The 23,685-nt window shown below is 43.7% G+C and overlaps 1 protein-coding gene across 1 annotated transcript in view; it reads right to left on the bottom strand.

Annotated features, from left to right (window-relative positions):
- Window positions 1–23,156, bottom strand: part of LOC119851279 (transmembrane protein 68-like) — a 60,009-nt gene extending 36,853 nt beyond the window's left edge. Inside the window, exons 1-2 of the mRNA XM_038390867.2 lie at window positions 22,902–23,156; window positions 15,727–16,116 (exon numbers count right to left, since the gene is read on the bottom strand). Of these exons, the coding sequence (XP_038246795.1) occupies window positions 15,727–16,042 (316 nt within the window). The 5' untranslated portion in view covers window positions 16,043–16,116; window positions 22,902–23,156. The remainder of the gene's footprint in view (window positions 1–15,726; window positions 16,117–22,901) is intronic.
- Between the last annotated feature and the right edge of the window lie 529 nt (window positions 23,157–23,685).

Genomic DNA, 23,685 nt, shown 5'->3' with positions numbered 1-23,685 from the left:
TCCTGGGGGGCAGTCAGGGGACATGGAGCAGGGGGCAGTTGGATGGGGCGGATGTTCGGGAGGTACGGTTTGTAGGGCAGAGATTCTGGGGGGGCAGGGGATGGGGAATGTGGGGGTTAGATAGGGGTTGGGGTCCCAGAGGGCAGTTAGGAGTGGGGGTCCTGGGAGGGGGCAGTCAGGGGACAAGAAGCTGGGGGGTGGGGTTGGATAGGTGGGGAGTTCTGAGGGGGGCAGTCAGGGGGCGGGAAGTGGGAGGGGTTGGATGGGGGCGGAGGCCAGGCTGTTTGGAGACATGTGCACAGCCTTCCCTACCCACCCCTCCATACAGTTTCGTACCCCGATGTGGCCCTTGGGCCAAAAAGTTTGCCCACCCCACTCTAACTTGATTGGTTGTTAACTACCCAACTGTGACAAACAAAAACCCATCAATCTACAGAAGTTTGAGCATCAGGTCAGCAGAATGTTAATTTTCCAGGCTTTTATATGTTAAAAGTCCAAAAACTAAAAAACTTTCAAACTAGGGAATAGTGAGGGAAAGACACATATATATGGTATGTCTACACTGCACAGTTGTCGCCAAAGCTTTTGTATTTCCCGGATACTTAAAAAAGCTCCCCCACAAAAGACAAACGTTTTGCCGATCCAAGCGGCAGTGTGAACACGGCTCCTGCTGACAAACCTTATGCCGCTCGCAGGGCTGGAAGTATTTTGTCGGCAAAATTGCCGACAAAATACCACAAAAGAGCATTCACAAACGCTGACTTTTAGCGACAAGGCTGTGTCGACACAGCCTTGTCTCTAAAATTTGTGTAGCGTAGACAAGCCCATAGATGGGATTAAAAAAATCTGAAGTGTGTGTGGGGGAAATTATCTAGAATTTGGATGTGAAATCCATGAATGAAAGGAACCTCAAAACCCAATATAAAACCACGAAGCCACTGCTCATTGAAGAGTATGTTAAAGACTGAAACAGTAATAAAACAATAGAAAAATCACCAAATAATTAGAATGATTTATAGGGTCAGAAATGCAAACAAAGGCCTAGTTAATTAAAAAATACAATTTTTGTGAACTAACTTTAACAGTTTAACTTGACTTAACAATGTACTATCTCAAATATTGGCTTTGGGGATGCTGAGTTATTTCCTCCTGCCTCAGTCTGATAGCTGAGAGGTCAGTGTGACAATCAGAGATATGTGAAGGGCCATGGTTTTCCTCTAAACCTTCTCAGTTGTTTCTCAGTCATTTTTATAAGTCCAGACAGGCCTAGTGCAGGGAGCTACATTAGAGGAGGTCTGGTACGGCGTGGAGGAGCTCAGTATTTTTGTAGGTTTCAGAGTAGCAGCCGTGTTAGTCTGTATTCGCAAAAAGAAAAGGAGTACTTGTGGCACCTTAGAGACTAACAAATTTATTAGAGCATAAGCTTTCGTGAGCTACAGCTCACTTCATCGGATGCATTTGGTGGAAAAAACAGAGGAGAGATTTATATACACACACACAGAGAACATGAAACAATGGGTTTATCATACACACTGTAAGGAGAGTGATCACTTAAGATAAGCCATCACCAACAGCAGGGGGGGGAAGGAGGAAACCTTTCATGGTGACAAGCAGGTAGGCTAATTCCAGCAGTTAACAAGAATATCAGAGGAACAGTGGGGGGTGGGGTGGGAGGGAGAAATACCATGGGGAAATAGTTTTACTTTGTGTAATGACTCATCCATTCCCAGTCTCTATTCAAGCCTAAGTTAATTGTATCCAGTTTGCAAATTAATTCCAATTCAGCAGTCTCTCGTTGGAGTCTGTTTTTGAAGCTTTTTTGTTGAAGTATAGCCACTCTTAGGTCTGTGATCGAGTGACCAGAGAGATTGAAGTGTTCTCCAACTGGTTTTTGAATGTTATAATTCTTGACATCTGATTTGTGTCCATTCATTCTTTTACGTAGAGACTGTCCAGTTTGGCCAATGTACATGGCAGAGGGGCATTGCTGGCACATGATGGCATATATCACATTGGTAGATGCGCAGGTGAACGAGCCTCTGATAGTGTGGCTGATGTGATTAGGCCCTATGATGGTATCCCCTGAATAGATATGTGGACAGAGTTGGCAACGGGCTTTGTTGCAAGGATAGGTTCCTGGGTTAGTGGTTCTGTTGTGTGGTGTGTGGTTGCTGGTGAGTATTTGCTTCAGATTGGGGGGCTGTCTGTAAGCAAGGACTGGTCTGTCTCCCAAGATCTGAGAGAGCGATGGCTCGTCCTTCAGGATAGGTTGTAGATCCTTGATGATGCGTTGGAGGGGTTTTAGTTGGGGGCTGAAGGTGATGGCTAGTGGCGTTCTGTTGTTTTCTTTGTTGGGCCTGTCCTAATCACATCAGCCACACTATCAGAGGCTCGTTCACCTGCGCATCTACCAATGTGATATATGCCATCATGTGCCAGCAATGCCCCTCTGCCATGTACATTGGCCAAACTGGACAGTCTCTACGTAAAAGAATGAATGGACACAAATCAGACGTCAAGAATTATAACATTCAAAAACCAGTTGGAGAACACTTCAATCTCTCTGGTCACTCGATCACAGACCTTAGAGTGGCTATACTTCAACAAAAAAGCTTCAAAAACAGACTCCAACGAGAGACTGCTGAATTGGAATTAATTTGCAAACTGGATACAATTAACTTAGGCTTGAATAGAGACTGGGAATGGATGAGTCATTACACAAAGTAAAACTATTTCCCCATGGTATTTCTCCCTCCCACCCCACCCCCCACTGTTCCTCTGATATTCTTGTTAACTGCTGGAATTAGCCTACCTGCTTGTCACCATGAAAGGTTTTCCTCCTTCCCCCCCCCCGCTGTTGGTGATGGCTTATCTTAAGTGATCACTCTCCTTACAGTGTGTATGATAAACCCATTGTTTCATGTTCTCTGTGTGTGTGTATATAAATCTCTCCTCTGTTTTTTCCACCAAATGCATCCGATGAAGTGAACGGTAGCTCACGAAAGCTTATGCTCTAATAAATTTGTTAGTCTCTAAGGTGCCACAAGTACTCCTTTTCTTGTTCACTCAGAGACAGCGAGGCTATAGGGAAGAATACTCTTGGTAAATCAGATTTTAAAATGATAAATTTCAGTGACTGAGTGAGACACAGTCAATAGCTCAGATGCTCATCCTGATCAGCACAATAAAAGTGAGCTGATGTGAAAACTGCTTATCAAATCTACCCCATCAGAAAGAATCTACAATGTTGTTTTCTGTGATGGGTTCCCGCTCCCTTGGGGAGCCACCTGGAATTGGGGTACCACTGAGGCCCCCTGATCCACCAGCCTGGGCTCCCTCTCACACTGTGCTGCTGTGACAAGTTGCTAAGCTATCCAAGTTTGCTCTTTCAATCAGCATACACACATGTAGGGAGGGACACACGCAGCTGTAGTAACATGCAAACAGGCTCTCTGACCAGCTCCTGCATAGAAAGGCTAAACAGCTAGTGCACATCCCAGTTCCTAAGGCAGGCACCCCCCTTTGGAGGGTAAACCCAAAATTATACCATCTTGTGCTGCACAGGGAACTGTACAGCATAAGCTCATGAAACCTCCCTCAATGTGGAGGAGTCTTAATGATTTTAATATTTCATCATATGGAAGCTTTTCCATGGCTTTAGTCATCTGCAGTGTCCTTCTTTGGGCCTATTCTATTTATGCTTTATTATTTTTGAGAAGAAGCAGTGGATGGAATTGAATTTCATATTCAAAATGAGAGTATGCCATCCTGTCTGAGAACATTGCACATCTATTTCTGTCCAGATATCCACAGTGACACCTTTTTCTTCACTAGTTACAATTTATTTAAAAATCTTTCATGTAGTTCAACTTCTTCATTTGTTTATGCAGAACTCTCCATTCTGGTCTTACATGGGCTAGTGCTTAAGTGACTATGGTAATGGCTCACGTAGGGGGACAAGAAATGGTGTTGGTGGACTCAACACCCTATAGAATTGGCATAAAGGAGCAGCAGGAAGGATTGGATCACATATATATTATATTAAATAATACAAATATATTCAAATTAAATTGTTTGTTTAGCATATGCAGGGATCAGTAGCAAGAATTGCACGGAAAGAAGACATCAAATAATAAATCAACTGTAAATTCAGAGAAAGGAGGAAAAAAGAGGTCTGCACATAAAAACAATCTTAACTAAAAGCCCTCATATCTCAAAATTTAAAAATCTGCAAAGAAAAAACCTTTAGTTATGCACACTAATTTTCATTTTTTTGTAAGGGTCTGTACTTCCTTCTTGACTTTCTTAATGACGGATGTGGAGAGAATATTTTGCTGAGATCCAAGAAGTCATTTAAAGCTCTGTCTAGAGATGCTCCAAACAATAAGGTATCATCAAAGTGTGCTTGGATGAGGAGGCTCCTCATTGTAGGATCTTTAGCTGGTACTATCCACCATGTGCTTTTAGATTCCAGAATTTTACTTTGGAGACAATCAGCCAAGAATCTGGAAACAGCACAGGCCAAGCTGTATAACAACGCTGGGGGTTTTCTTTGATTGCCTTCTGTCATTTTTCTGGGGTGGGGGTTCCTAGCTGATTACTTCTTCTGGGGTTGGATGAGGAATGAGAGAGAGGGCAGTGCAGACTATGGCTACGCGTACAAGGGCAGCTCTAAGAACAAGAAAGGAAGATCCAAAAATGTCATCTGAGAACACACTTTCAAATTTTCATCCATTGACTCATGAACTCCAATAGACTTCCTGCTGCATCAGCTGAGGTGTAGGAAGGGAAAGTTGGTCTTTGAAACTGCAGAAAATGTGTAAGCATCAAGTCCTATTGCACTTGGTATCACTTTAGTAAAGTTCAGTTGATGGACCTTTGATTTAGCTAAACCAAGTCTTCTGGGTTATTTAAACAGGAAAAGAAAGCTTGTGGTCTCCCTCAGGCTCCAGGGGACTGGCCTGACTGGGCCCAGGGACTTTGTTTGCTGACTCTAATTTGGGGAGCTCTGAGGTAGGGCCCTGAGGTCCCCCTTATGAACTTTGTTAAAAAGACTGTTACTTCCCGGATCTTCTTGAAGAAGACATATGTGTTTTATTAATTTGCTTTAACTTCCCCTGTCTTGAATCCTTTACGCAGTAGCTTATAAAAGATCTGTTCTGTTCTGTGTCCTATTCCAACTGACTGCACATGAGTTTCACAGTGTCCTACCCAGACTCTTTTTGGAAAGACAGTTCCACCACCACATCGTGTAGGCAATTCACTCCAAGTGCCAGCAGAGGGTGTAGCCAATTCACAAAAATAAATATGCCAGAAGAACATTTGGTAGCAGCCTCCCAACAGTGGGGAGCAGGCAGGATAACCCAGCTATAATGGCCGGAGTAGTAGATCTTTGTGTATGAGAAATGCTGTTTTTCAAGGAGCATCTCTTCCTATTTTATTCCAAACAAAGACACCCGGGATACCTGCTTTCATTAGTGATTTTTACTTTAAAAAAAGATTAACCAAGGTTTTTTTAAAAAAAATATTGAATCCTCAATGCTTTTTTTGCCTCAGCCTTCACATAGAAGGGTAGCTCCCACACTGCTATCCTGGGCAACACAGTATGTGGAGGAGGTAAGAAACCCTCAGTGGTGAAAGAACAGGTTAAGAACTATTTAGAAAAACTGGACATGCACAAGTCCACGGGTCTAGATCTAATGCAACTGAGGCTGCTGAGGGAATTGGCTGATGTGATTGCAGAGCCATTGGCCATCATCTTTGAAAACTCGTGGCAATCGGGGGAGGTCCCAGACGATTGGAAAAAGGCAAATATAGTGCCCATCTTTAAAAAATGGAAGAAGAACCACCTGGGGAACTACAGACCAATCAGCCTCACCTCAGTCCCTGGAAAAATCATGGAAAAATCAGGTCCTCAATGAAACCATTTTGAAGCACTTGGAGGAGAAGAAGGTGATCAGGAATAGTAAACATGGATTCACCAAGGGCAAGTCATGCCTGACCAATCTGATTGCCTTCTATGATGAGATAACTGGCTCTGTGGATATGGGGAAAGCAGTGGACGTGATATATCTTGACTTTAGCAAAGTTTTTGATACCGTCTCCCACAGTATTCTTGCCAGCAAGTTAAAAAAGCATGGATTGGATGAATGGGCTATAAGGTGGATAGAAAACTGGCTAGATTGTCGGGCTCAATGGGCAGTGATCAATGGTTTGATGTCTTGTTGGCAGCCAGGATCAAGCAGAGTGCCCCAGGGGTCGGTCCTGGGGCCAGTTTTGTTCAACATCTTTATTAATGATCTGGATGATGGGATGGATTGCACCCTCAGCAAGTTTGCAAATGACACTAAGCTGGGGAGAGAGTTAGATACACTGGAGGATAGGGATAGGATCCAAAGTGACCTACACAAATTGGAGGACTGGGCCAAAAGAAATATGATGAGGTTCAACAAGGACAAGTGTAGAGTCCTGCACTTAGGACGGAAGAATCCCATGTACCACTACAGGCTGCGGACCGACTGGCTATGCAGCAGTTCTGCAGAAAAGGACCTGGAGATTACAGTGGATGAGAAGCTGAATATGAGTCAGCAGTGTGCCCTTGTTGCCAAGAAGGCTAACGGCATATTGGGCTGCATTAGTAGGAGTATTGCCAGCAGATCGAGGGAAGTGATTATTTCCCTCTATTCGGCACTGGTGAGGCCACATCTGGAGTATCGCATCCAGTTTTGGGCCCCCCACTACAGAAAGGATGTGGACAAATTGGAGAGAGTCCAGCAGAGGACAATGAAAATGATCAGGGGGCTGGGGCACATGATTTATGAGGAGAGGCTGAGGGAACTGTGCTTGTTTAGTCTGCAGAAGAGAAGAGTGAGCGGGGATTTGATAGCAGCCTTCAACTACCTGAAAAGGGATTCCAAAGAGGCTGGAACTCAGCTATTCTCAGTGGTGGCAGATGACAGAACAAGGTACAATGGTCTCAAATTGCAGTGGGGGAGGTCTAGGTTGGATATTAGGAAACACTACTTCATTAGAAGGGTGGTGAAGCACTGGAATTGTTTACCTAGGGAGGTGGTGGAATCTCCATCCTTAGAAGTTTTTAAGGCCTGGCTTGACAAAGCCCTAGCTGGGATGATTTAGTTGGTGTTGGTCCTGCTTTGAGCAGGGGGTTGGACTAGATGACCTCGTGAGGTCTCTTCCAATCCTAATCTTCTATGATTCTATGATTTTATAATACAAAATAATATTTAAGGATTTAAATTACTAACAGAATAGATATACCACTTTAAATTTACAAAAAGTACATGTTTTAAAATATAGTAAGGCTTCAAACAATTAAAAAAATCAATCGTGATTAATCTCAAGATTTAAAAAATCATGATGAATCACAGTTTTAATCACACAAACAATAACAGAATACCACTTATATATATATATATATATAGAATGTTTTCTACATTTTCAAATATATTGATTTCAATTGTAACACAGAATATTAAGTGTACAGTGCTCACTTTCTATTTATTTTTATGACAAATATTTGCACAGTAAAAACCAAAAGAAATAGTATTTTTCAATTCACCTAATAGAAGGTCTGTAGTGCAATCTCTTTATTGTGAAAATGCAACTTACAAATATAGATTTTTTTTAATATAACTGCACTAAAAAATAAAATAGTGTAAAACTTTAGAGCCGACAAGTCCTTCTTGTGGACCATGGTGTCAGAAGTCTTAAAAGAGCAACACTCCAATTCAGAAACTACAGAACCTGAATCACAAAAAAGAAAATCAACTTTCTGTTGCTGGCATCTGTCTCAGATGATGAAAATGAACGTGCGTCAGTCCGCACTGCTTTCGATCGTTATTGAGCAGAACCCATCAACAGCTACAACAGTGCCATGTGAACGCCATCAGTGACATTGTAAATAAGAAGCAGGCAGCATTATCTCCCGTAAATGTAAACAAACATTTTTGTCTTAGCGATTGGCTGAACAAGAAGTAAGACTGAGTGGACTTGTAGGCGCTAAAGTTTTACATTGTTTTTGAGTGCAGTAATGTAACAAAAAAATCTACATTTGTAAGTTGAACTTTCACAATCAAGAGATTGCACTACAGGACTTGTATAAGGTGAATTGAAAAATACTATTTTTTGGCAAATATTTACACTAAAAAGTTAATAAAAATAATAATATAAAGTGACCACTGTACACTTTGTCTTCTGTGTTGTAATTGAAATCAATATATATGAAAATGTAGAAAACATCCAAAAATATTTATAATAAATTTAAATTGGTATTCTATTTTAAAACAGTGCAATTAAAACTGCGATTAATTGTGATTACTTTTTTTAAATCAAGTTAATTTGTTCTGAGTTAATCGCTTGAGTTAACTGCAATTAATTGACAGCCCTAAAATATAGTGATCAGTCAAGTATCTGCCAAAAGCTGGTTGGTTTAACAAAAGATGGCCTTTTAATAAAAGAAATACTCCAAGGGTGGGGATATTTTAGGGCTGTTTTCTTGAGACAGGAGGTTGCCTAATAAAGGAACACACTCTACGCTGGAAGTTTTGCTTGTTTTAACGTACCAAGAGTAGGTTCAAAGTCCTGCATTTCTCCTGCAAAAACAGACAGCCCCTCAAGAGTTCTTTAAATATTTCAGTTCCCTTTTCTGCTTTAGGTGTTTGCAATGTTACAAACATTGCAGAGGAAATACACAACACTGAGCTGAGTTCCAGATGAGTATATGGAATAAGAAGTGATTTTTCAGCTATGCTAATTTACATTGTATTTGCATATATTTAGTTATTGGTTTAGAATCTCAACTATTCCCTTGGATTTGATCAATAAAAAAAAGCATCTCCATTCATCCTAAAGTGCCGTTCTAGCCCAAAAAAACTATATAAAAATGGCAGCTTCTAACTCATAAATTCAAAGTAGAAATAAGGAATAAGTGACTCAGGGGCTTTCCAGTCAGTTTATGAATAATATAAGTGCTGTTCTATACCCAAAGTTAAATCAAAATAATTAAATCTGCTTCATTTCATACCTTTTGTTGTTTTATTGCAAGTTCCTATGTGGATACCCTTATTCCAGAATAAGAGCATCCACACACACATTTGCAACAAAAATAATAAAAGCCAAGTTTGATATTTTAGTGCAACTTTGTGTGTAAACCAGCCCTACATTTTCATTTACAAAAGAAAATATTCTGGCACTTATTGTTGCAAATAGCATGACAAGTCTGCAAACAAACAACATGAAGTAATAGGTATTAACTGTCAAAAGTCCAAATGCTGGCCCTAGCCACAACTATATATAAATAACATGGTAAATTTACAAGGAAGGTCCTCATAGATTGAGAAGTGAGGGGAAGAAATCATCCTTTCACCTCCATCAGATCTTCCTGAGGCAGCAAAGCTTCTCTTTAGCTATTACTCAAACCTCAAGGTTGGAGTTATATTTCGCCAACTATGCCTACTCTGTGTGGGGTGGAATGATCTGTAGATCTTCATTGCAGCTGATATTCAGCCCTACTTAACCCAGTTACTGCTGTGTAGAAGCAAGTCCCTAATTGGCCCCCATGTCTTGCAAATGTTGCATGTTATTTCAACTACTCATACATATTGCCTGGTTCTAAGTAAACTATGACCACTCAGATAAGAGACCTGAGTATCATATGGACAACTCAATGAAAACCTCCGTTCAAAGCTCAATAGTGAAAAAAGAAAACATTAGGCTGTATAAAGAATAAATAGAAAATTATACTGAGAATATTATAATTCCACTGTACATCAATGGTACATTCACCTAAAATACTATGTTCAAGTTTGATCGTCCTAACAAAAGAGGATATACCAGAAAGAGAAAAGAACTGCTCCATTTGCATTAGGAAAGGCAAATCTTCTGGAGATTTAACACTTGCTCCTGATATCCAGCCATCCCAATGTTTCACAATGTGGTAGGCATGTTGGGTAAATGACACATCTGGTTTCCACCTTAGGGCTCTGAACCGCTGACGGGAATGCTTGGGTGTTAGCCACATTCTGACTCTCAACTGGGTTTTAAACAGTTCATACTTGTTCATGTGTTCCTTAGGCATTTCAGCTGCCACCTTGGCTAAGGGTCCACTGAGCTGCGGCCTCAGCTCTACCATGTATTGGTCTGTAGAGATGCTGTATCCAAGGCAGGCCCTTTAGAAGTTTTCTAAGAAGGCCTCGGTATCATCGCCTGCATTGTAGGTGGGGAACTTCCTGGGATGTGAAGTGGTACCTGGAGAGGGATTGCTATTCTGCTGAGCCTTTGCCTTCTCCATCTCCAGTGCATGCTTCCTCTCTTTTTCCTTTTCCTTCTCCGCCTCAGCATGCTTCCTCTCTTTTTCCTTCTCCGCCTCAGCATGCTTCCTCTCTTTTTCCTTCTCCTCCATTTCTTTTTCCCTTGCCTCCATAGCTCTCCTGTGGACAGCCTCCCTTTCCTCCTCAGCATGCTTCCATTCTTTTTCCTTTGCCTCCATAGCTCTCCTGTGGGCAGCCTCTTGGGCTTTTTCCTTTTCCTCCATTTCTTTTTCCTTTGCCTCCATAGCTCTCCTGTGGGCAGCGTCTTTGGCTGTTTCTGCCTTGGGCTCTGTCATGTTTGCCTCTCTGTTTTTAACTAACTTTACACCTGAGAGTTAGAAATAAAACAAAACAAACAAAAAACTTGGCTTGTCAAAAAAATTAGGTGGTGCTGTAACCTGATACCTATGTTCTCTGATAGTGATTGTCAGCCTACAGAAAAATCCTTTAAAAGAAAAAAAACTAACACCTTTGTCTCCAGGCAAATAGACAGAAAAATGCTCTAGTTGCTCTTAGCTAAAGAAAAAAAAACCTCTTCAGGTCTGTGAAGAACTTGTGAATTTCCCTGCAGGAGGTTAACTACCCTGCCTTTAGGTAGAGAAAACTCCTACTCACAAAAGCAAGCTTCCTTTTGTTATGCTTATTGCTTTCTCCCCTTTTACAAAACCCTTTAAAATCTTTTTAAATCCTTCTGTGCTTTCGGTTGAAAAAAAAAATCTCAAAATGATTTAAAATTAATCCCACCACTCCGCCACCATCTCAAGGTTCCTTCCCCATTCTGAACTCTAGGGTACAGATGTGGGGACCTGCATGAAAGATCCCCTAAGCTTATTCTTACCAGTTTAGGTTAAACACTGCCACCACCAAAGTCTTACACAAAGAACAGGGGAAGTGCCCACTTGGAAACATCTCCCCCCCCACCCCAAAATATCCTCCCAAGCACTACACCCCCTTTCCTGGGGAAGGCTGAATAAAAATCCTCACCAATTTGCCTCACCAAAACATAGAGAATCCTCTAGGCAAAACCTTAAGTTACAAAAAGACACAAAAATAGGAATATACATTCCATTCAGCACAACTTATTTTATCAGCCATTTAAACAAAACAGAATCTAACGCATATCTAACTAGATTGCTTACTGACTCTTAACAGGAGTTCTGACCTGCATTCCTGCTCTGGTCCCAGCGAAAAAACATCACACAGACAGAGCCTTTCCCCCCCCCCCCCGCTTTGAAAGTATCTTGTCTCCTCATTGGTCATTTTGGTCAGGTGCCAGCAAGGTTATCGTAGCTTCTTAATCCTTTACAGGTGAAAGGGTTTTTCTTCTGGCCAGGAGGGATTTAAAGGTGTTTACCTTTCCCTTTATATTTATGACAACATGCATCTGCATAAAGAGAACAGCTTACAGTATTATTATACAAGACAGTTTATTATTCCCCAGTAAGGGATATAGACCCACATATACTTAAGGGAATAAGGCAACCATTAACTGATGATCTTAGGAAGAAGTTTTCCCTCTGGGCTGGTTATTTCATAATTATCCATTATAGCATCTTCCTCTGAAACATTTGGTAGTTGCCCCTGTCAGAGATGGGCTACTGGATTAGATAAGTAATTAGATATGGCAGTTCCACTTCTTATCCACCACATAGGTTCCCCAAACCTACCCCACCATTGAGAAGCTGAAGTACATTCCGCGACAAAGGTCTTAGACAGTCGTGGGTGGGGTGACATTCAAGGCCAAAGGAATGAAACACTTCATTTAATTATGCCTCTCGCTTCTGTGTGTCTTAGTTTTACCCTTCATAAGTAATGTATGTCTGGAAATTCTGGGAAGCTTCAGCTCTCCCCTCTCATCCACTCCAAACCTTGTGCATTTTGGCAACAAGTAGGATAAATAGTCTGACCAAACTATACAGGAGATGTATTATTAACAACTCCATTTCAGATGTGATGCACTGGCCTTTTGTGCTGCCACATTGTATCACAAACTTACATTCAAAATATGTTGCCTACTTTCACTCCCAAGCAGGGTCATGTGTATTTCATGCCTGGAGAATCTGATGCAGAATTTACTCCTCTGCACACAATTCTGCTCCAGAATCCCAGCACTCTCTTTTGTAAATTGTTTCTAGCCTATATGGTTGCAGAGAAAACCTTGAAAATGTGAAGTGAGTAAATCAATGCAATAATGTCTTCAAGAGTCTACAGAGAGTCTGAAACAATACCTGTAAGAGGTGTAAACTGCTCTGCTCATCTCAGTCAGGACCCCATGAACTCTGCCTCCTTCCCTCCCCATGAGAGCCAAGGACTGCTGCCTCAGTGCCAGGGACTGGACTAGATGACTTCTTGAGGTCCCTTCTAGCTCTACATCTGTATGATTCTAGGATTCTGAGTGAAAGGAGCCAGAAGTGTGAGCTGGGCTGCCATGGCACTGGAGCCAAGACCCAATGAAGCTTCATGCTCCACTTTCATGGGGGTGGAGTTCTGACTCAGGCCGCCTTGATAACATCATAGGAGCCAAAATCCAGAAATGAAACTGGGTCCACTCTCAGGATTCATCAAAATCACAGCCTCAAATAATCAATATTCAATTCAGCTTTAAATGACTGTGTGTGTGTGGACAGGGGGAATGGACAGGAGACATGGAAAATGAAGAGTATTTCCTAGGAATAGAATAAGTTAACATTGGAACAGAATTTATGGGTTGTTCCCTTCAGAATTTAGTTCCATTGCACATACTGGAATGCATCCGATGAAGTGAGCTGTAGCTCATGAAAGCTTATGCTCTAATAAATTTGTTAGTCTCTAAGGTGCCACAAGTACTCCTTTTCTTTTTGCGAATACAGACTAACACGGCTGCTACTCTGAAACCTGTAGAATTTCAAAATGTTTATCTGAGCACCCACAGAGTTGGCGCCTATGTCTACTACATTAACTTCATCTACTATGCTTGTAATTCCAATTTAAACAAAAAATTCACAATCCATCACGTGTCTGGAAGTTCTAAAATTTATAAGACCACACCAGTACTTATGTTCCTTCTCTACAGTACACTTTTTCTTTGAAAATTTCCCACCATTGGTACTATAGGTGAAGCCACATCAGAGTTAAGAACAGTGAGACATTTTTACATAAAAGTCAAGTGTAAACAGCCAAGGAGTAAACAGCATCAGCTGTCAAGAGCGTGTTACTACCAACTTGGGCTGCATAAGAACCAATAGCTTAGAGCAATGTTTTCCAACAGGTGTGCTGCGGAATATTTTGAAAAACTACACATTAGAACAAAAATACCTTCCCTTGTATTTTAGTGTCAGAGCCAGATCACATTCTGTACTTTTGCTTTCTAGGGCAAGGCCCCTTTTAAATATTATGCGTCACATTCCATTCCCCAAACCAAGGTTAAGATAGCAAATTTGACTCCTGTGGAGTGGGGGAAGGAGAGAGGGAAGAAATGAGGGGAAAGCCACCTTCTGATTGGCTATCTTCCTCACTGCCTCACCGCCTCCATGGGCAGAGCAACCAATCAGAGCTCAATCTCCCTCTCCCCACCCCCATATCCTGTGTGAGCAATGGGTTGGGTCTTCTGCTCCTCCCTGCCGCAGCCGCTGGCTGGAGGTAAGGGGAAGAGCCCCTGGAGCTGCCCCCCACAGCCTGGAAGTGGAGCGGGACCCCAGTGCAACCCCCCACCATTGGGAGGTGGGGAAGAACCCTAGGAGAAGCAGAGGTGAGGCAAGGGGTATGGGTAGTGTGTAACAGAGGCTGAGGGAAGCTAAGCCTCCCCAAACTTCACACCACTGGGTGGGGGGGAGGGAAGGAGGGAGGGCAGAGGTAGATTACCCCACGGGTCCTGGGGCCCATGCCCAGGGACCCTGGCCAGTTTGGAGCCCCTGGAAAAATCTCCCCCCACCACAGCCCCTGGGCTGGAGGAGCTCTTGCTCCCTGCTGCAGCCCAGGGCTGTGATGGGGGCACAGAGCTTTTCCAGTCTTAGAGCTGTAGCTGGGGTGTGGGCGGAGAGGTAGAAAGGAACAAGTTGGGGGTGGGGCCTCAGGGGAAAGAAGCGGAGTGGTGGCAGAATGGGGTCATGAGGGAAGGTGTGGAGGGGCCATGGGGGGGCCACATGTGGAAGGAGTGGGGCCTCGGCTGAAAGAGGCGGGGAAGGGGCTAGCCTCCCCAAGGGGAAGCTTCAACTGCCGCCCATGGTGGGGGAACTGGGGGGATAGAACTAGTGGGGGCTGAAGGGAGCTGGGGAGGCAGAACGGTGGGGGTTGGGTGGGGTGGGGCAGAACTGGAGTGAGGTGGGGGCTGAACTGGTGGAGGGTGAAGACAGAACTGATGGGGGCTGGGCGCAGAACTGATTTGGAAACTACAGACTGTGACAAGGGTGGTAAACAGCTTAAACTGAGGCAGTAAGAAGGGAAGCTCATTTGGAGACTATATGATGGTGTTCCTCAAAATAATTCAAGGTATCAAGGTGTGTTGCAGAAGAGAAAAGGTTGAGAACCACTAGGCTAGAGCTGAAAACCTCCATCATTAGTATTATCTTTGATGGCCCAAAATGCCTAGGAAATATCAACCAATTCTCATATCTAACAGTGAACCCCATCTGAGTGTAACTATAGTTCAGCCCCAAAATGTTCAGAATACCAGTTTTTAATAATAAAATGCTAGCACCTCATAGTACACAATAAAAAATGATTGTTAACAGCATTTTAAAGACACCTTTCAAAAATATTCATAAACTATCTTTTGCTTCAGCCTGAAAACTGAAATTTGTTTCCTAACTGAATTTTCCTCCTTCTTTCATTGCTGAGCTATTGGAATATTTTTTTTTTTAAATTATAAAGTTATAAAGTTTTATGTTATAAAGTTATAAAGTTTTATAAAACCTTATAAAGTTTGCTTTGAAAAAGGAATGCACAAAAAAAGTACATGAAATGGAATTTTTAAACAGATAAAAGAAAAGGTAGGTCAAACTTTGGTCCTATCAGTCTTCAAAATGTCCATATAGCAGGGGTTCTCAAACTTGATTCACGGCTTGTTCAGGTTAAGCCCCTGGTGGGTTGCGAGACGCTTTGTTTACCTGAGCGTCCACAGATACTGCCATTCGCAGCTCCCAGTGGCCGCAATTCACCATTCCCAGCCAATGGGAGCTGCGGGAAGCGGCGCGGGTCGAGCCACCACTTCCCGCAGCTCCCATTAACTGGGAACGGTGAACCACGGCCACTGGGAGCTGTGAGAGGCCGTACCTGAGGACGCTCAGGTAAACAAAGCATCTCGCGGTCTGCCAGGGGCTTACCCTGAACAAGCCGCGAACAATGTTTAGGAACCCCTGCTATGTAGTCACCTGTTGCAGTAATACATATTTAGTGTTTAAAGGGGAAAAAAATCTCTTACCGTGCCAAAGCTTTCCATACATACTAATTATGCGTGACACCATTAGCCTTCCATTGTTCCATAGTTTATTGGAAAAATCATCATCTAGGCCATTCTTTCTCTTGTAAATGTGAAGGCAAATATTACAAAAGACGCAAATGATAAACCAGAGTAAATGAGGAAAAAAGAATACTGTGAGTGACACACACAAGAAGGAGCCCATATAGTCTGGATAGTGGTAGTCCAGACCAATCCATTCTTTTAATATGTAAATCAGCCAGGTTGAGTTGATCACAGATTCCTGCCCTGAAGTATAGGATTCACTTTTACTTATCATCTTCTGTTTAAAGAAGAATTAGGCAAACTGAGTCAAGCTCTCTTCATAGTCAAAGCAGCTTCTTAACTTTGCCCCTAGAAAGAGAGAACACACTGTGTCATTTATTCCTACTACTACCACCAGAGAAGTTACACACATGCTCTCATTGTATGTAATAATTTCATTGTATCGGTGCCCTTTTGCTATGTTGCTTCTAAGCAGCTGTTGCTGTTTTGGGGAGTGTTGACAATTTATAGTAGGGAACATGGGGAAATGTTGCGCTTACAAGGTGTTGCTGCAAACAAGCATCTACTATATCCTGTTTTTCTCATGTGAACTAGGACTTTGACATATGGTTACGGATACATACACAACTATTTTTAAACACATTGCAGTAGTGCCAGAAGAGCATCATCAGAAGAGGGGACTGACAGCAGCAGCGGAATAACTGACCAGTGATGGACTGAAGTGTCGTGAAAGACCTGTGCAATGGGGTCAGGGGCAACACTGATGGAGATTCGGTGTTGGTCAGAGAGGGAGAACTGGTTTCAGAGTAGCAGCCGTGTTAGTCTGTATTCGCAAAAAGAAAAGGAGTACTTGTGGCACCTTACAGACTAACAAATTTATTTGAGCATAAGCTTTTGTGAGCTACAGCTCACTTCATCGGATGGATAGATCAGAGAAGAAAGAGTTTTTATCCAGAACAAGATTTAATGAGTGGCCATCGTGGTGAGTGAAGGAGCTTTCTAGGGCTGAAGATCAACTGCAGAGGGGAGAATGAGGAAACGAGGCTGAGGAGGCAGCAACTAATGGGTCAGAAGAGACATCAATGTGGAAGATTAAATCAAAGAGTGTGAAAGAGGAGGACTGTGAGTAGAGGCAGAAGGAAAACAAGGAATCACAGAGGAACATGGACTGGTCAAGGTAACAAAATAAGGAAGGAACTTGCTCCTTCCTAGATGATCTTCTCCCCACTTGCTTCACTCCCTTCCACCAGAAGCCATTATGAAATCTTAACTATAGTGCTTGGTCCTGCTATAATGAAATGAAATAAATAATAAATAATGGTCAGTACAGCCATCTTTGAGTCTTGCTTAACATACCAACTTTTAGTGGTGTGTCTTTGTTCTATAATTGTTTTATATAATATTTCTTAACCTCACCAGTATTGTGAGGACTAATTAGCAAATTTTTGCGAAGGACTTTGATATGAAGTTCTACTTAAAAAAAAAAACGACATTAAGAACTATGCTCTGCATAATAGTAATATCTTTCTGTATAATAGTAATTATAAAACTAAAAGGAGGCTAATTTGCCAGGTACTTTGCCCTCCTTCTCCTGTGTCGGCAAAATTCAATACACTGGTAACAAACAAGAATAGAACAAATAACAAGGTGGCTTGCACTTGCATTGCGAGAATACACCTACAATTGTGGAGACAGATTAGAACCCCAAAGGTTTAAGGTTCATTAAAGGTGGGGCTGGTAGCACTGAGGTTGCCTGACACTTGCCCTTGTAAGAGTCTGTTTTAGCTATTTATAATTTTGCCAGACTTTAACTTTGTGAGCTGAAATTTTCCATGCCAGAAAATATGGAACTGAGGAAGAGATAGGTTGGAGAGGACAGGGCAGAAAGGGTCACACCTAGGGGAATGGGCAGAAGAATCTGTGCCCACTAGAGTGGAATCCAAGATTTCTGAGTCCCACCATTCCTCTGCTGTCAGCAAATATCTGTGAAACCCATTAGCAAGTGTCCCATTCTGCTCTGGTGCTGGTCCACATAGCAGACACTGGTTATCATCCTCTATTAGTTAGTCCATTAGCTCAAAATGGCAGAGGTCTGCATGGTGGATCTAAGGGTACGTCTATACTTGTAGCTAGGGGTGCGATTTCCAACTCACGAAGACATACTCACACTAGCTCTCGTCAAGCTAGCGTGCTAAAAATAGTAGTACAGCCACTGTAGCGCAGGCAGCAGCAAACTGCAGCACAGGCTAGCTGCCCAGAGTACAAACCCTCCTGGACCCTGTGGATATGTGCTCAGGATGGCTAAGTCATGCCACCACTAGCCTCCACACATGCTATCAGGACTACTAGGGTGGCTAACTTTCTAATTTGTGAAAAATGGACTCTGAGTGCCGGAACCTCTCCCGCCCCCTAGTACGCCTCTTCCCTCCTAAGGCCCTGCCCCACTCTGTTTCTTTCCCCTAAAGCCCTTCCCCTGCTCCACCTCTTCACCCCCATCGCTTGCTGCTCTCTCCACCTCCCTCCCCTACTGCTGAGCAGGGATTTAGGGGTGGAGGGGTGACTGGGACAGGACATTCAAGGGAGAGCCTTGCTCCAGGGTAAGTGACTGGGGCAGCACAGGGGAGGGAGAGCCACACTTTGGGGGTGGAGGGGTGACTAGGACAGGACAGGGGAGGAAGAGCTGCACTCTGGGGGTGGGGGTGAGGGTGGAGGTGACTGGGGCAGGATGGAGAAGGGAGAGCCGTGCTCTGGGGGGTAACTGGGGCAGGACTGGGGAAGGAGAGCTGCGCTCCAGGGGTGGGGGTGACTGGGGCAGGGAGAGCTGTGCTCTGGGGGGTGACTGGGGCAGGATGGGGGAGGAAGAGCCAGGCTCCAGGGGTGGGGGGTGACTGGGGCAGGATGGGGAAGGGAGAGCAAAGCTCCGGGGAGGGAGGTGATTGGGGCAGGACTGGGAAGGGAGAGCCGCACCCTGGGGGTGGGGGATGACTGGGGCAAGACGGGAGAGGGAGAGCTACGCGCCAGAGGTGGTGGAGGATGACTGGGGCAGGATGGAGGAGTGAGATCCACGCTCCGGGGGTGGAGGGGTGACTGGGTCAGGACAGGGACTAGCACAAATGAGGCTGAGAAGGAGACCGGGGTAGTAAGCCCAATCACTGGCCCCACTCCTCAAATGCCGCACGCTTCAGGATTCCTCCCCGAGAGCGCCGGCCACCATACCTCTCTGCGCCACAGCTGGCAGTTCCTGAATGCACTTCCAGCTCCAGCAGCAGCTGCTCTTCCCACCCTCCTGGTGGCAGAACGGAAGCCAATTGTGGACGGTTACTCAAGTGACCGGACTTTTAGTGTCCAGTGAGTAGTATTCACCGGACACTGTCCGGTCCCCTTTTCAACAGACTTTCTGGTCAAAAACTGGACACCTGGCAACCCTAATGACTATATTACTATTTTTAGTGCATTAGCTCAAAGAAAACTAGTGGTAGTATATCTGCGCAAGCTGGGAATTAGATCCCATTCTTACACCTACAATACCCACCTGCTGAAGTGAAGAAACAGATGGACAGAGCCAGAAGAGTACCCAGAAGTCACCTACTACAGAACAGACCCAACAAAGAAAATAACAGAACGCCACTAGCCATCACCTTCAGCCCCCAACTAAAACCTCTCCATCACATCATCAAGGATCTACCTGAATCTATCCTGAAGGATGACCCATCACTCTCACAGATCTTGGGAAACAGGCCAGTCCTTGCTTACAGACAGCCCCCCAACCTGAAGGAATTACTCACCACACAACAAAAACACTAACCCAGGAACCTATCCTTCCAACAAAGCCCACTGCCAACTGTGTCCACATATCTATTCAGGGGATACCATCATAGGGCCTAATCACATCAGCCACACTATCAGAGGCTCGTTCACCTGCACATCTACCAATGTGATATATGCCATCATGTGCCAGCAGTGCCCCTCTGCCATGTACATTGGCCAAACTGGACAGTCTCTACATAAAAGAATCAATGGACACAAATCAGACATCAAGAATTATAACATTCAAAAGCCAGTCGGAGAACACTTCAATCTCTTTGGTCACTCGATTACAGACCTAAAAGTGGTAATTCTTCAACAAAAAAGCTTCAAAAACAGACTCCAACAAGAGACTGCTGAATTGGAATTAATTTGCGAACTGGATACAATTAATTTAGGCTTGAATAAAGACTGGGAGTGTATGTGTCATTACACAAAGTAAAACTATTTCCCCTTGTTTATTTCCCCTCCTACTGTTCTTGTAGAGTGCTGGAAATGGCCCACATTGATTATCACTACAAAAGGTTCCCCCTCCCCCACCCTCCTGGTGGTAATAGCTCACCTTTCCTGATCACTCTTGTTACAGTCTGTATGTTAACCCCCACTGTTTCATGTTCTCTGTGTATATAAAATCTCCCCACTATATTTTCCACCGTATGCATACAATGAAGTGAGCTGTAGCTCACGAAAACTTATGCTCTAATAAATTTGTTAGTCTCTAAGGTGCCACAAGTATTCCTTTTCTAGCTCCAAGAGTAGATGTAGCCTGTAGGTTGCAACCCTGCTGATGACTCATGTGGGCATCAGTACAATGCCACATGCACGAACTATTAAAAGAACAATATTAAGGTTACAAATTCAAGCACTCAAAAGTAAGGAAATGCCAGAATTAAGGTGCCTGTGTTACCTTAATTCAGCCCCTTTGTGTATATACATTATAGTGCAGTCTTTAGTTACATGACCACATGCAATTTTTTTCCACAAGTCACCTGCCTCATTCAGTAATAGGATAGACCTGTTCTGAGGATGAATCAGGGTGTTTCAAATTGACAACCCAAAATTAATAGAATTTTTTACCTTAATCTCTCTGGGCCTCAGTTCCCCATCTTTAGAATGGAAATAACACTATGCCCTCATCTCACAGGGATGTTGTGAAAATTAACATTTGTGAAGCACTCATATACTATAGTGTTGAACACCACAGATAAACCCATGAGGAAATTAATCATTCTGTCTTCTGAGTAGTGTTGAATAGTATGCAGTAAATAAAGCATGGGGCACACACTGAACAATGAGGATAAAATAAAATATTGAACAGCTGCCCATTAAGTGAGAATCATCCCCTGCACTGAATGAGGTAGGGGTCCTGAGGAAAAAAAGTATGGGATCATGTAATTAAAGACTTTATCATAATGCATACACACAAGGAGGCCAAACTAAGTTTGTACACGAAACCTTAATTCTAGCATTTCCTAACTTTTGAGTGCTTGATTTATCATCTTTAATAATGTTGTTTTAACGTGATATTAAACATTTCTCTCTCTTTTTTAAAAAATGTTTACAATCTAATGCAGTGCAAAACCTCTGATATTTTAAGGGGGGGGAAGGGAAAAAGAAGAGATTCCAGAATTGAAAGGATTGTGTTACACAAGTCTGTTCAAGATCAAGTCTTAAGAATGTTTTTAATTTTTTGTACTGAGTAGTTCCATTGACCTCAGCCTCTGTGTGCTATATTAAAACCAGTAAAATAATAAAGTAAATACACAATTATTAAGACATTTGGTATTTTGGGTCAGTTATCTTTAATAATCTCATCAGAGGAAATGTTTCCAAAATTAAGACTACAGAAAAGCTAAGATTCAATGCTCAGAAGCTTCTACAAATGCTGAGGCTGATGACTGAAAGATAAATAAGCCAAATAAACCACCACCAACTGATATGAAACTGCAACTCCCACAACTATTAAATTGGGAACCTGGCATTATAACTGACAAATATCCTTAAATGGACACTGTCAACATTAAATCATTTTTTTAAAGCATTTGAAATAGTTTCAGCTCTTAGATGACTCCCTATACCAGTTTTTGTGAGTTTACAATCACAGTTTACTATTACAGTTTTCTCTCTCCCATCTTGCTCGGTAAAAAAAAACAAAACAAGGAAACCTGACTAGCTGTGTAAGGGAGCTGATGACACTGTCTATACACAAAAAGAAAAGGAGTACTTGTGGCACCTTAGAGACTAACAAATTTATTAGAGCATAAGCTTTCGTGAGCTACAGCTCACTTCATCGGATGCATTTGGTGTTTTTTTTTTTCCACCAAATGCATCTGATGAAGTGAGCTGTAGCTCACGAAAGCTTATGCTCTAATAAATTTGTTAGTCTCTAAGGTGCCACAAGTACTCCTTTTCTTTTTGCGAATACAGACTAACACGGCTGCTACTCTGAAACCTGTCTATACACAGAGTGCAATCTCAGGAACTGCCAGATTGACCCGTGTTGCAGCTGGTCGTGTGGTTTGTCTCCAGCACGGGCCAACTACAAGATGCTTCAAGGAAGATGCAAGAAACGCTGCACTGGGCATTTATGAAATACCTGCTCCTAGTCTGTTCTCTTTATACTCTACACAGAACACCCATCATTCCGGTAATCTAAAACCCACCAATTAGAAATGAGTTAATCCCTGAAGACTAAGAGTTGATCACTTCCATTTTTCTTAAGTGTTACCTACATTTACTGCAGATGTTCTCTGAATCCATATAAATGTCAAACTTTTTTTTTATCTTGCTAAACTCTTGCCCAAAATGATATATTGTGGCAAAGAGTTTCCCCGTGCTAATTATGCATTAGGTAAAAGATCCTTTTGTTCGTTTTAAACGTGAGCCCTTTAATTTCCTTGAAAAATCCCATCGTTGCCTTATGAGAGAGGATAGGGTTGAGAGAAGAAACCATCGCCTCTTCTGCCTCCAGCTCTAACAGTCCCAAGCTTCCCACCCTCTCTTCCTACACAAGCTTTCCCCGGCTTCTCAGCCTCATTTTTGTTTGCCGCCCCTGGCTGAGCCCCCTCTGGTGTGTCAAATGCACAAACTAAACTAAAGGAACCGCTGTAGTCGCGCGAGCCGCCCCGCGGCGCAGGGCACAAGGCGCAGGGAGGCGCCGGCGCAGGGCAGAGGCTGCGCCGCGGCCCGGGGAACGGGAAGGCGGCGGCTGCTCCGCGGGCCGCTGTCACGCTGCGTGGGGCGCGCTCGCCTCAGTGGAGCGGCCGCCGCGTGGAGCCCGCCCGTCCCCACACGTGCCCCCCCCGCGCTCAAGGATTCCTGCGGCTCACCTGGCTCCGGCTCTGAGCTCCGCGCTCCGCTTTGTCTCCAGCGCCGCTGGGTCCCGGCCAGGGTGAGCAGGGCGCGGGGGCGGCCCCCGGCAGAAGGGCTGGTGCCAGCTCCGGCTGCTTGTGAAAAGCGCCCAGAGGCACAAGCGGGGGCCCGCCCCATCGTGGGCCCTGCCCTCCTAGGCCTTGGGAGCGAGCAAGTGCTTCCCCCCGCCCCCGCATGAAGCGGAGCGGGGTCTGAGCGCGGGAATCCCCTGATCTCTGCCGCTCCCATGAACTGGGCCCTCCCCCTAGGAAGCAGAAAAGGGGCTTCTGCCCCCTTACACTCATTGATCCCCTCCATGAACTGGGAAAGGGGGCTGAACTTCCCTGAACCCTGTGCGCACACACACCTCCCCACCCCACCCCACCCCACACACGCATGAACCAGGAAAGGGGCCACAGCCCCACATCCACTGTGCTACCTGGTGCATGAGCTGAGGAAATGGTTTTCCCCAGCAGCGCAGGAGTCTACATAGTTGGATCACACCTGACTCTTTTTAGGGGACTTTCTGGTGACACCGGAGTAGGGCCCTATTTTGCAACATGGCTCTATTCACGGGGGCCTAAATAAGCAAAGGGGACATCAAGCTACTGTTCTCTCAGCAACCTGTATTATTATCACCTCATGTACAAAAATCTTGACTAAAGGGTTAGGAATCATGCGACTGACTTAAAAATAATGAGAGTTTAAACACTAAATGTTTTGGGAACGTTTTATTTGCCTTTTGGTGTTTGAGATTTCAGG

The sequence above is a fragment of the Dermochelys coriacea genome, chromosome 2 (assembly GCF_009764565.3).
Source record: "Dermochelys coriacea isolate rDerCor1 chromosome 2, rDerCor1.pri.v4, whole genome shotgun sequence".
Lineage (NCBI taxonomy): Eukaryota > Metazoa > Chordata > Testudines > Dermochelyidae > Dermochelys > Dermochelys coriacea.
Note: the sequence above shows the minus strand (reverse complement) of the source record. Positions and strands in the feature narration are given on the sequence as shown.